The sequence below is a fragment of the Eufriesea mexicana genome, unplaced genomic scaffold (assembly GCF_001483705.2).
Source record: "Eufriesea mexicana isolate 0111107269 unplaced genomic scaffold, ASM148370v2 scaffold8981, whole genome shotgun sequence".
NCBI lineage: Eukaryota > Metazoa > Arthropoda > Insecta > Hymenoptera > Apidae > Eufriesea > Eufriesea mexicana.
Genome location: NW_016916724.1, coordinates 292,706 through 306,805, shown reverse-complemented (window position 1 = coordinate 306,805; position 14,100 = coordinate 292,706). Strand labels below are relative to the sequence as shown.

General features: G+C 50.0%; 1 protein-coding gene across 1 annotated transcript in view; it reads right to left on the bottom strand.

The window, feature by feature from the left end:
• The window catches only part of NLG-4 (neuroligin 4), a 232,028-nt gene that overhangs the window by 32,716 nt on the left and 185,212 nt on the right, over window positions 1-14,100 (bottom strand). Inside the window, exon 10 of the mRNA XM_017907757.1 lies at window positions 12,184-12,311. Coding sequence (XP_017763246.1) covers window positions 12,184-12,311 — 128 coding nt within the window. The remainder of the gene's footprint in view (window positions 1-12,183; window positions 12,312-14,100) is intronic.

The window sequence follows — 14,100 nt, the reverse complement described above, 5'->3', positions numbered from 1 at the left end:
TGAGATTATTAATGTTTGATAAGCAGGAAAAGTTTGTTTCGAGTTTGATGCGGGCCTCTGCTAGTTTCCCGTTGGATTTCTCAACGAGTTTTGTTTGACATTATCGCGGGAATCGGGGATTTCACGACGTAAGAGATGCCTAAATATTCCACGAACGAGGCTGCGAAGCTGAAACGCGATTTCGTTCCAATTTTCCCGCTTCTCTTCTCTAACAAAGCACAGGGTGCTTCGTTATCACCGCAAGGACTCCCGATGCATCGTCCGACGTTACTGCACTCGCGTTTCCGTTGCACGAGAAACGAACGGAATTCCAAGAAGAGGGTCTCTGGAGCTACGAATGGAGCTCATAATTTGCTAAAATGGACTCTGGGTAACGCTGATGCTTTACGAGTACGTGTTGACTACGGTAGGAGTCCCTTTTTAAGGCCAATGTACGCTACCGAGGCTCGCAGCGTCTCGGGACATGTGAAGCCATAAAGCACGGATGCCATAAAAAAAAATAGAGAGACGTAGCCTGTATCATGGTGATGGCAGCATCGTACGTAAGAGCCACGGAAGCTTATTTTCGGTTTAAACAGCGCAACGTGCTCCGTTCTCTTATCGAATCAACGCTTATCACGATAGCGTGATTTACGTTAAAACGCATCTCGATACTGACGTTTCCACGCGAACCATTCGCAAACGGATAATTATCGATTATCGACATGCAGGGAACACAAAGCGTGCTGCGCGCGTATCGTGGCTCGCCTACGCATACTTTACAGCGGGGCATAAAGCGAGGATACTCGGCGAGCGAGGGAGAAGGAATTCTTGGCACCGAATGGTCGAGACAATGCGATTGTAAAGGGGCACGTACCGGATAAACGATATTTCGACGCCGCAGGCAGTAGACGCGATCCTCTGAATATCAAGTACATAGATGGAATTATTATTTCACGTCGCGCGACAATGTCGCTCCTTGAAGAATCGCAGCCTCACAATTCCCCCTCCATTGTTCTGATTGCGTTAGGCTAATCACCGCGGCACAAAGGACCCCGATGGAGCAGTTTGTCACCCTTCCCGGAGAATGAACTCGGTGTATTCCGTGTACACCCGGATCCTAAATTCCACCCTCTTCCTTCACCGTGTTACGTAAACGATCCTCGTAACCAATGACGACTCTTGGCGAGAAAATCCGGTACCTCTAGCTAACGAAAGAATCTCTACCGGTTAGTACTTGGACCCCCAATTTGCAGCACGGAATATAAGTTTCCTAAGATCGAAGACACCGTAAAAATGCTATAGCGTATCCCTCATGAATACAAACACAGGAAAGAAAGGAGTCTCGGCAGGCACCAGGAATATCCGCAAACTCGTAGCCATCGAGAAGCTCCTTCGTCACCGTCTCCACGCCCTCGTCAAATCCGTTTATATCTCGTGAAATCTTGCTGGGCTCGAAACAGCGTAGGATAGAGGACGAAGCAGGAGGGGAAGAAGGGAGGAAAAAGGAGAAAAGAACGACACGAGAGCTCGTGGTCGGCGGATAGACCGGCGTTAGAATTTACGTGTCATTTGCCGCGAAACGTCAGCCGGGGGGGTGGCCGAATGCATCGCGGGTGCGCGAGAACAACGCAGAAATGGGGCGGGACGTTTCGTGGAAGAGAGATCGGCCGCGTGTAGAACGGATGGAGACGTGGTAGGATAAAGCGTGCTGTACCATGGGAGGGAGCACGTAGTAATTCACCGGCGCACGTATGCGTGGCCTAAGTGATACTACGTGACGATTTATGTCGTTGCACACGCGTGCGTGATGTTTGGGTAATACCCGCAGCCACGTACTGTCGCTGTATGCGAAATCGGCGCGATAAAACCACGCGAAGCCCCGCGGGAGAATGGAAGAGACGCATTTTTTCCCCTCCCCCGTTATACTGCCTCTTGTGCGAATAAACGGATATCCGTGAATTCGTATGCGCTAATTCGACCGGGAAAAGAATCGTAATCGACGAGAAAATTTATTCGAGACGAGGGCTTCCGGGTCTACCGGGAGTCGTCGGCAGCCTGGGCGGAATGATCGACGCGGAAATTTTCGCCAAGGCCCTCGACGACCCGACAACGATTTGTCGACGGATTAATTAAGGCGAATCGAATGGAAACGAAAAGGAATCCGGGCCACCCTGGCCTCTCACCGACGAACCCTCCTTTTTGGAACTCTCGTACTTATTCCCCGGATTAAAGGCGGCGAGTCGGCCGGGTCGGTATTGGTAACTGCGAGAGTGTGCCGCCAGAGACTATCGCGAATCTATAAAGCGCTAAACATCGAGTTCTCTTACCCCTCCCGACCAACTTCCGAAGCTTCGAGACTTTGCTCTTACCGAGATTAGTCGAGTTACCAGCCGAAAAGCTGCCGGCAAACTCGCTAATTTATTATGAAATATCGAAGGTGACACGCAGCGAATTTTCGCTCCCCGGGACACCGATCCACTTTCCTGCTTCGGGATTTTAATCAACCTCGAATACATCGCGGAACCGCGATACCGATCGAATTATCCTCCCTGAAAAATCGATCGCGATCCCACCGGGGATTGTTAAGCATTTTTCTCCGGAACATGCTGCATAATTTACATTGATCGAACGCCATTGCGGAGCAGTGATATTAGCCGTGTTAAAGTATCGCGGTATTAAAGTGCGCCTCGCGAAAGATATTCCGCACGGAGACATTCGCGGGTCCCATTTCGCGGTCCGCGATTATAAATCCGAATTAAGCGAGGCTCGCGACGGAAATGCAAATCCGTTCGGGGAACGATCTTCGCGTGCGTGTAAGCTCGCCGGGAAAGTTGCTGGATGTCGTAGCCGTTGTAAACCATGCGAGAAGAGACAGGAAACTTACACGTCCCGGTGACAACAACTTTCTTACAGCGGCGTATCGTGAGTCGCTGTGCCTTACCGCTTCGCTCCGTGTTCGGGGAACGACAATGTTTGTTGCCTGAAAAAGTTTCAACCCTCTCGAAGCCGGTATCGTCGTCGTCGTCCTGGCCTGTCTGAATATTTTCCTGCCTGGGATAAAGAGGAACGAAGCACAGCCTTACGTGCACCTATATCAGTCTCCACCCAGATCCGCGTAATGGATTCAGCTACAAAGTGCGAGGAGAAAAGTTGGCCAAACTTCCCTCCGGTCGATCCGGGGGCCAACGTTATGCGAGCTGAAACTTGCCGTCGGTAATCAGCAAAATAAATCTGGCAAACTGCAATGGAACGAGGGAATTAACGAATTTCTGCCGTTGCCCCCCCCACCCCCCTTGTACGTTGTCGAATAGTTTCCGCGCAGATTCGCGTGGCGTCCGCCATTGGGTCCGCAACAGAAGGGGTGGTATTCGCTTCTCAAATCGAAATTCTTTCTGGCCTGCGTAAATTATTTATTTTCATATGAAACTGAACAAAAGGTGCCGATAAAATACGGCTCTTCGTGTTAATCGATGGTTTGATACCCCCGACGAGAATATAATAGAATCGAATATTCGTTTCGGTTTTAATTTCAATAATTAATACAGCGTAGGAAGATTTCGAAAGCTTTTCATTCGCGATCTTCTTTTGTCAAGGAAAATTTAATTTTTTGTTAAACGCGCTTACGGTTTCACCACGTATTACTACCGATTACGAATGAAAATAAATTTACATACCTATGAAAGGGACGCGCTTGTTTACTCTGGCATAAAGAATTAAATCCGAGCAGAATAATTTATACCGGTAAAATGTCTTAAATCAAAACAGTTTCCCTAATTATTTCCGCTCGCGAATGTTTGAGAATTTAACGGATAAATATTACAAGATGGAGGGATACCCTTGAACTTTCGTAATCCCTAAGGGGTTTAAAAGCCACGGTTTAAGAAGCCCTGGTATAGGGAGCCATATTTTACCGGTACCTCTTATTTCATTCGATATGGAAATAAGTAAATTCTCCAATTGGAAAAGGATTTCGATTTCAGAATCGAATAATACCATCCCCGTTCGAGAGTTCCGCTTCCATCCGTCTGGCAGATTACACGTGACCACGAGACCGAGTTTTCCATTAGTTCAAAGGGGGAATGAAAAACTCGAAACAGAGATTTTTCCTCCTCCCATAGACGCCTTGTTAATTAATCGCCTTCTTCTCGGTTGTTCGAGCTTGTTCTCTGCCCGTGTGTACGTATATCTTGCTTCAGCTCGTTAGCAGACAAATTTGTATAATAGGATCCAAAGTAAACGGTGTCCGCAGTGAACGTAGTCGGTGGAGAGTTTAAATTAGTTTTTCACCGGCAAACACGCACAATATTGCTTAACGCAATCAAACTTCCGACAAATTTGTTTCCCGACGTTGGGCCGCTTTAATTTATGCGATTAAACAGAATACGCGCAGCAGTGCAAAATTTGCAGTAGGAAGCCTCGCGAAAGTTCAATACCCAAGTTTCATCGCAATCACATTCTTGTTACTCGTGCTCGCGGAATCTCGCGGCTCTGCTCTTCGTAGTTTTATCGAACAAAATAATTACTCCGGTGAGAACTTGCCGGTGCGCTATAATTGTCACAATCGGCGTACGAGAAGTGAAGCAAATATTCAATTGGACTAGTTATACATACATTGCTGCAGAAATGAAATCGACATCAAAAGGCGAATATTAAACTAGTAAATACCGTAATAAATTTCCCGTATCTTCGACTATGAAAATTCTCAATGTATCATCCACTAATTCCACACTCGTTGCTGTCGCGAGCAGCATGATAAAAGCACTGACAAATCTGCAAGTTCAGTCTCCTTTAACCCAGATTAAATTTTGATGAAAAGTTTCGCCGAAATTTTCGACCGTCCGCGAAAAGAGGGAAACAATTCCGAGAAACGCGTTGAGCAGAATTTAAGTGCAATTAAATTTCGCTTCGATTCGCTCCACGGTTATTTTCCTCTTGTTGCTCGATGAACGTTCGAAGGAATGGACTTGTACAATTTCCTTCATTTTCGGCATTACGAAGCCAGGGTTCGCGCGAACACGAACACCGTTTATTCATAGCGAGAACGATTAATAATTTTCGCAGCAGTGGCTGCAGCCACTAAATTAATAGCAGTCTTTTAATTAAAACGCGTGCCGCTTTCCTGCCGAGAGAATGCAACGCTGCTACGCGCCTCGAGGCGAAGGGAACATTTTTCGGCCGAGCATTTAATTCCTCTCGGCGATGATAAACAAATAGTCGCGAGGACCGGTGCCCCTGAGAGCGAAAAATCCCTCTTATCTCGACTGGTGGCCGGCTCAACGCCGTTAATCGATTCACTTGCGATTTAAGATCACGACGAGGCAGGAGATTTCATTCCGGCCAAGACAAATCGTCTTTCGGTCGGGCTCGATTCGTTAATTCCACCATTCGTAATCTCGCCTCGTTTCACGGAACGAAGAACAATCGAATGCCGCAATCGCGCAATTAACTTCCGCCGATAGGCTCAGGGAGTTTATCGTCGGCTCTGTCGTTTTGTTTTTCGCCGGGCCCGGGGAATGTTTAATAAAAGCTGGATTATAAATCGACGACGTCGAACGACGGAAAACTGTATCGCGGATGGTATGGGCCGTTATCGTTAATCAGGCTTCGCGATACCAGCCTTGATACCGAAAGCCGCAGGCGTGATCGATCAGCCCGATAAAACGTTCGCTCATAATTCGCCTCGTTGAGCGTTGTTGTTTCGTTAGCTAGCGGCCTAGGAAATTTCCGCTTTGAAACACGGCTGGATGCGGTGGGTGTTTTGTCGAGTTAACGAACACAGCGGTGAAGTTCACGAAGATTCGACGGAGACCTGAAAGTTGGCGACGGCGAGTCGATTTCCAGCCTTTGGCTTCTTGCCTCGAGCGATCGGTCAGCCCATACATCTCCTTCCCCAGCCATTCTTCAAATATGGCGCAGCCGAACGTCCGAGCCATAAATTCGGCGTTGGGAAGATAGAGGCCGGTGGCGGAAGCCCGTCGTAACTCGTAGAATATCGTTCGATGCGTCGAATGTCGCGGAAGATCGTGAAAGATCGGGGCTTAGAGGTTCATCGAGTCGCTGTATCGTCGCGATGACCATACGGTTCTTTCACTTCGCAGCAGTCGGTCTATGACCGCGGCTTCTGTGACCGGGGGATCTTAATGAAGATACAGCGCGAGAGGATGGAAACGTATAGAGAAAGATTTTCCCATTGTGGAGGTGGTGAAGCAGAACTCGTCGCTCATTTAATAGTTACGCGTGCGCAATTTCCTTGGCCAGGAACATAAAGAGATGCGAGAGCCGCTACAGTTTTTAATTAGACGTAAACTTTCCAGCGGCGAACTTGCGAATTTTAATAACACGTCGCGGCCGCCGCCCCTTTTTCAGCTCCCCAGCGCCCCTGGGCAATGGCCGCGCCGCCATTTCTGCCCGGAGAACACTTCATTTCCGAAACCTTGTTCGTTGAATTCGCGCTCGTAAATCCGGCCGAGCGAAAAGAAGACAAGAGAGCGAAACGGCGGACGAACAAAAGCGTCTTACGAAACGCGCGATTCTTCTCTTGCTCTTACGATATATTCTCAACTCTGTAGGCCCTTTCCACCTTCCATCCCTTCCTTCCTCCGCCCCTCTTAAGAAAGAAACGGGAGAAAGAAAGAGATAACTCAACCGCGCTGGATATTATCTCTTGAAATTGCGTTTTGTGCAAATGTAGCGTGGCGGAATATAACCGCGTAATTTCGGATTCATGACAAGCGATTATCGACTTCCGGTAAGTTCCGGCGGCTCACGAGCAACCTCTCACTTCGTAAAAGCTCCGAGAAGGGCGGCGAGAGGGAAACGTTGCGGAGGATGGCTCGCAGTGAAGTTACGTTTAACGAACCTTCACCGAGCCGTTTCACCGGCTTCCGCTATAACGCCGGGTCTTAAGCTCTTTTTCCGCCTTCCAGCCAACCGTTAGCCGGCTTCCCGGAAACCGGTTGTTTGCGAGACGACGCCGATAGATTGACTTCTCCGCGTCGTTTCTCATTCGATCGCGGCGCATCTACTTTCAGCAGTCTCGCAGTTAAGAGTATCGCGATGTCGGCCCCGAGCTTTGCTCCGCGACCGAGCTCCACCTATTTATGGAAGCAATCGTAAAACCTTGACGCGTGTTTTTACGATTACGACGGCACAACGGAAGCGGAAGGAACGATCATGTAACGACCCGTTTTGTTGTAACGGATCCTCTCGAATTCCACGCGCCATTCATCCGAGATTTATGAACGGTAATTCCGCGGGTTCGTATCTTATACGGGTTCCTGACTATAAGCGACGGGGGTGATTGAAATCTTCCAGGCTACAAAGAACTTTCGGATTGCACAGTTTCTGCGGTGTAATTTGCACGAATGCATTTATGGAAAGGGTCTCCCGGTCTGAATTCGAGTCTCACGAGCATTTAACGCCGAAAGTTTGGAAAGTCGCGCAAACGCGCCGACATGCCGAGCAACCATCGGGAGAACACCACGCTTGGGCTGACCACGAGCTGAATTTCATGGAACGCGATATATTTTCATGAATTTTTGTTGATGCGTACTGCACGGCGGATTACAAAACTTTACGGGCTTGTACAGTTTTCACGTATTCAATCACAGACTGTCAATCACACGTGTATCACTTTCGAAACGTTTCAAACGCGAATTCTTTTTCATCTCATATTTCTATGATATTATTCAAGCGCACGTCGGGTTCGGAGCATCGGCGATAAGGTGATTTATTCGAGCCTGATGTATAACATTCGCGAAAGGGGAACACGCTGATCGATTTGTAGTTGCATCATCGTGGGTGAATTATTTTTCTCCATACCTTTGCGGCCAGGCCGAGGAGGAATTTTTGATCCATTTTAAGCTACTCAACGTGCCACGAGAAAATACCAACGAGCGATTTACGCGTGTCGTTACCAGCCTGTCGCTATTTCCTTCGCGTTCGATAGCGAGCAATTTCGTTCTCAAACGGTATGTTAATATTCTTCCACGACCACGTGTATCGGAACTATCGACAAACGTTATCAGCTTTGTTCCTCTGTTTGACGCAACTTCGTTCGAGCAGCAGCTGCTGCAGTCGCCAACAAATCATCCGTCGAACTTGCTCCGAATCGTATCTCGGTGAAACCGCCATTGCTGATCGTCCCACGTTGCTCCACGAATTATTTCCCCTTTGTACCACGACTTGCTCGTCAACGGGGTACCCTTCGGGCGGTCACAAAGTACAGCTTTCGAAATCACCCGCGTCGCGCACCTCCGGGTTCCCTCATTCGCCCCCCTTCGCGCTATTTCTTCTCTTCTTCGCGACTCGGCAAGTCGAGGACCGTCGTAGACGCGTGGCAGACGAGAGGGTTACAAGGGCGAGACGCATCGTACAGATGCGGCAAATGTGCTCGCGTGTAGTTTGCGAACAGGCGAGGATGGCCGGAGTCGCTTCGCAGCTGCGGCACACGACACCATTACGCGATCGCGTGCACGACACCCCCGTTGAGAGACCGGTAACTGCGGTTTCGAAGCAACGTGTTTGTGTTCGGACATAGTTAGATGCATGCGGTCCCGAATGCGGAACGACATCGCCTGACAAACTGTTCAACCGGCTAGAAGCGGTTTAGATCTCCTCGCGGTCCGAGATCTTTGGGAAGTTCGCTCGTACCCCGATACAATAATCCATGGCGTGGCTGGAAAAGTGGGCTCCCGGAAATTTACCGACAGCGAGAATACAAGTTACTCGATCGAGCGGAGATTCGAAAAGGGATTAGACAGATTAATTCGGAGATCAATCGGTCTGTCGTGGAATTCACCGCGAAGCTGGTACCTCGCTCTCGAAATTACCCGTTCCTCCGCGTCGCGGGAGACGCGCGCGAAGTCGCGGATTCTTGGAAATTCGCACTGTCGATGCTTAAGGGAGTTTGCTTACGTGCGGTGGATGCAGAGGATGGAGAACGGGCGGGACGTGTACTACAAGTAAATTATGGCGACCGACTGTTGTTTTAGTCCTGCGGTTGATCCTGGTGTGTGCGAGCGACGGGGAAGCTGCTGGTACCTTAATCGATGGCGAAGCGGGACGTGTTTGTATCGAAGATAAGGGTTGGCTACGTGGAACGAAGATTTACACCGAGTAATGCTGCGTACAAAGCAGCCAGCTCGATTCAATTATCCATGAAACTGGTGCTAGAATTTTCATACGTCCGGCAAAAATTTTCCTCGCAGAGCCGAGGCACGAGATCCTTGGTACATCGATCGACGAACGTGGTAGCTAATTAAGCTTCGGAGAGTCGAGGAAACCTTTTCTGCCTCGACTGAATTAATATAACGAGAGAACAGCGATGATCATTTGGGCATCGCGAGTGAACAGGAAGCTCTGGATCCGGTCTAAAGCTCGCTTTCACGCCAAATGCAATTCGCGATTTCGATTCGAAACGAAAAAACGTTTCCATTTCTTAACCTGCCGCAACCAAACGCCGCTATTCGACGTTTCGCTCTTTCCAAAGAACGTCGTCATCCCCTTGGTCGTCGCGAGACTAAATTAATTAGCTCGAGCCTGCACGAAAACAAAGTTGCCCGGAGAGACGCGGTTTCTCTACACCGAGAATAGGGTAGTTACCCCCTCGGCTGGCTGGTAACGAAGCGGTCGGTGGCTCGAGGCGAGCTCATTCGGCCAGATAAGAAAGACAAAGGAAAAAAATTAATCACGGGCCGGCACACTGGCTCCACCCTTTCCGGTCCATTTTCACGGCCCATTTTTCACGGATCGCGACGCTACAAGGATCGTGCAAGCGGCTGCGGAATGCGGGCTATCGTTTCACAGTGATTTTTCACCACCCCCTGAGAAATGGTAACGGCGAACGTGTCCCGTCGTGTCTGGCTGACTCCTACCTATGTACCTGCCGCGCCCACCGATTCTTCAGCCGATACCGAGCAGCCAGTGAATCGTTCGGCAACTGCCGGTGATCCGTTTCGCCGCCTGTGTCGCTGATCGAAAAGATTCGCTTCGCTTTTTACCTTCCAACGCGAGCAATGGTTTCTCGGTGCATCGGCAGCGCAAAGCTGTCTCGGTGCCAGAGAACCGGCTCTTTTTATCGCCCGTGGCACACGCGACCACACCTCATACGTCAGCTTCCTCGGACTTTCTTTCCTATTCGTCTTCGAGTATCCGAACTACGTGCTCTACGCTCGCGGGAACCCGATTTGTCAGTGACGGGGGAATTAATTAAAGTACCTGCATCGAACGGGAAGCCGGCATTTTCCGCGTGGAACTCGGCAGAGGGAATTTCCGGTGAAACCGAGCGTCCAGCTCGACGTCGAAAGTCGCGCCGAACGATGAAAAGTCGATGGATGACGCATAACTCGATGATAACAAGGCTGGTCTCCGGGCACTCGTTGACGAGCATCGAAAATTTGATAATATCATTAATACTGGAGCCAGGTTAATTAGTGCCTAATGAATTTTGGCCGACGGGGGTTAACGATAATAATAAATTATACGCGATAGGGTATCGGGGCCGATAGCCTGGGCTGTGGTTAAGCAACAGTCGGCACGATTACGCTGGCCCAGCTATTGATCACTCATTAATGAAACGATCGTCTGATACGTTCGCCGAGTTTCTAGCGCGCTCAAGTATCATACACCCCTGGCACACACTTGACAGCTCAATATTTCACCGTGGTCGTCCGGCCTCGATACAGCGCCGAGGACGATTACATCAACCCGTTATTACTGGCAGGATATGCGAATCGGTCAGGACTAATATTAATCTCGACCCGAATAACGCACAGTTTAATCGCGTTTCGTGACCACGATGCTAATTTCGGACGGATTTCCAGAATTTTCTCCCGGGACCATTCCGTAATAATCCCCCCGGTCCCCGAGGATCCTTTCCGATAAATCCAGAAAGACCTTCGATTTCCTCCGACTAATGCTTTCCGCGAACGAACGGGAAAATTCATAGCTGCGAGATCTATCCGCCCGATTCCCTCTTATTCCTCCGATTCCCGTCGCTGGACTCGAAAGAGCGCGAGAACGTGTTTGTCCAAGAGGAATACAATGAGAATCCGATACGGGTCCCGGATTTCCTTTTTTCACTTTACCGGATCACGTAGAGGAATTCCGTCGGAGGATGCTCGGTGAAACGTGGAGAGCCGGAGAATTCGTGCAAGGAGGGACGATCGTGGGCTGCAGCCGGTTCATCCCGTGTTGCGGAAGACCCGTCCTCTGCGACGTGGCGCACGTATCGTCGCGGTCCACGGGGCCTTTGACACGAGTCGACGCTACTTCGCTACGGGTGAATGCTCGGTTCGAAAGAATTCGTTAAACGAATATTCCCGGTCATTTACTCGCAGAAGGGGAGTTTACCACTCTCGTGTCAGTTACACCTGGCGGGACGTCCTTTTTATTCCAATTAGTTCGTTACATTTTCGCGTGCGTTCCTTTTGAACCGTGGCGCGCGCGCTGCATCAAGCGAATCGCCGCCATGAAACATTCCTAATTAGCTTAATTAGTGCTTTCACATTGCCTTCAAATGCTAATGGAATTATGCCGGCGTTCATCGTTACGTTACGCGGCAAAAAACGCGGCGCGTGGAGTAGAGAAGAAAGAAAGATAAAGAGATCGGGAGAGAAAGAGCGAGAGAGCGAAGGGGCTGGGGCGAGCGAGAGAGAGAGAGAGAGCGAGAAGGAGTGGGAGACCAGGGGGGGTGGTAGAAAGCGAGGCGGGCAAGCGTGGACGGGGTGAGAACGGATGAAAGAGAGGGAAGGGGAGAGAGAAAAGGAGAGAGAGAGAGAGAGAGAGAGAGAGAAAAGAAACGGCGGGGAAAAAGGCCGCAAATTCTTTTCCAGGTCAAAGGGTTCCTTTCACGTCATCTGCCGTGTGCTCGAGAGCCGCTGAAAATAAAAATGACCTCGCGAAACGTCTTTTCCCTCTCGGCTCTTTCCACGCTGGACAAGCGAGCCACGGAACCAGCCGCTTCCACAGCGAGCACTTCATTTTTCCACCGCGATGGAAACGCGCCTCCGGCGGTCGACCTCTTGATTTCGCGTTAATTCGACTCGCACGTGATTCACGCGCTGCGTATTACTGGCCCTTGAAACGGAATCATACCGCGAAAGTACCCCCGGCGAAACTACCCTCTAATTAGACGGCCGAAAGGGATTGTGCCGCGGCGCAGGAATCGCGTTACAGGATTTCGCGTGTTCAGTGACTCACCGATCTCCAAGTATTTCTGGTGCACCGGGTCGTATTGTTCCCACGTCAAGCTACGGAAACGGTTTTTCTCCCCGCTGATGGGCAGAAACGTGTCGTTTCGACCGTGGTGATCGATCACGTTCGGGTTCCTGTAAGGAAAGCGTAAATCGTTGTTTAGATACGTATGCACATCGAGACTTGTTCGAATCGGCGATCGCAGTCCCAGCGACTGCCGCTCGGACGTATTTCACTCCGCTTTCTCTCCGCGTCCCCGAGATATACCAGACGTATTCCATCTTCGTGGAATAAACGTGCGTTTCAATCTCGCACCACGCCTTTCCTTCTCGCAAATTTAATCTAACCTATCTCTGGCTATCCCAGCTTCCGTTTCGAAGCCGGCAAACTCGTATAAAATTGTCCTGCTACGAACCGTGCAAGTAAAATTTCTTCCAGAGACTTCAATTAAATCCGAGCATAGATCTCCTGCCGATACGTCGTCTACGCGTTTCCAAGTTAACGACGGTAAGCTCTGGCAAGTGGAGAAAATTCGCGTGCGATCGAGGCGACTTTTTCCAAGCTCTGACTGCATCTTTCGCCGATCCTTCTTCGTCGTTCGTTCGACAGAGAAGAAGGAAGCTTGCTAAACTGCGCGATTTATCTCGCATTTAGCGACTTGTCGCGATGACACACGACGATAACGAAGCGACCGCAGCCGAGCTCCGGTTGTCGATGCTCGTTAACCTTGCCGGAAACGAACGGCCTCGCGGAGGCGCGTCCGGTCCGCAGGCATCGGCGAATTAACGCAACAAGTAGCGAATCGAAAGTGAATTAAGCCGCGAGCCGCGACGTGCGCTTTGTTCGCGCGTTTCCAGTCCGGCCACGGACCGGCTGCAAGAACACGGCCACGGAATCCCGAATGTGAGCGGCGATCCGCTCGCTGGGATTCGAGACACGGTCGCGGCATAATTCACTATCGAGAACTTTGCTTGTCCGTGGCATCGTGCATACAAGAGAAGGGGGCGTTGTTCCGTGCTGCGACATCGGTCCGCTCCCGTGGTTACTTTATCCCGTTTTCCGCAGGTAATACGCAATCAGGCCGTTGTTTACAACGGCGATACACGCGCCCGTGTATCCCTCGACGACACTAGATTTTCATGGCTAGCGAATCGAGCGGACCGAAGGTCGCACGGAATTTCCACGAATTTCATTCGTTTGCTTTCATGCATTTTTCCCTCCCCGTTCTGCATTCCATCGCCGCGTGTTTCGCGTAACCGTCGATACTCGATATCGATGTCTGACGAATCGTTGATAAAAATCGCAAAATAGTTGGCGAGGATGTTATAAAATGTACAAAAGGGCGCAGGAAAAGTGGAGGAAAGGTGGAAGGTACTGTAAAAAGATCGTAAAAAAGGAGGAAGAGGAGACACGTTAGCTCGCAGGAGAGACTTTTATTCGAGGGTGGCGCACGAGCGGCACTAAGGTGATCCGAAAGCTGAAAGCGACGCGAGTGTACGAAACAGATAGCTGCGAGTGTCTCGCGACCTTTCCTGCCTCTAGGGAAGCAGATCTCGGTGTCAACCGATGGAGAACAAACATGCTCTTTTTACGAGCGGGGAAACATGCGGTGAGGGTCCCGATTTACCAGCGAGAATTCGATTCCCACCGTGGAGGAATGTTAAAACGTTGTCTCGAGGAAAGCGCTCCAACATCCAGAATTCGAGGAAAGAGGGTTCGAAAAATGCGCAAAATCGCGATGGGAGAAATCGCGGGAAACAATACGAGCGATAGGAAGTGCTGACTGGTCACATCAACCACGAAAAATCGCCCTCTTTTCGCCGGACGTAATTTTTCAAGGAAGATCGCGCGGTTATCCGGTAACGAATAACGGCATTAGGAAGAGAGAGAGAGAGAGAGAGAGAGAGAGAGAGAGAGAGAGAG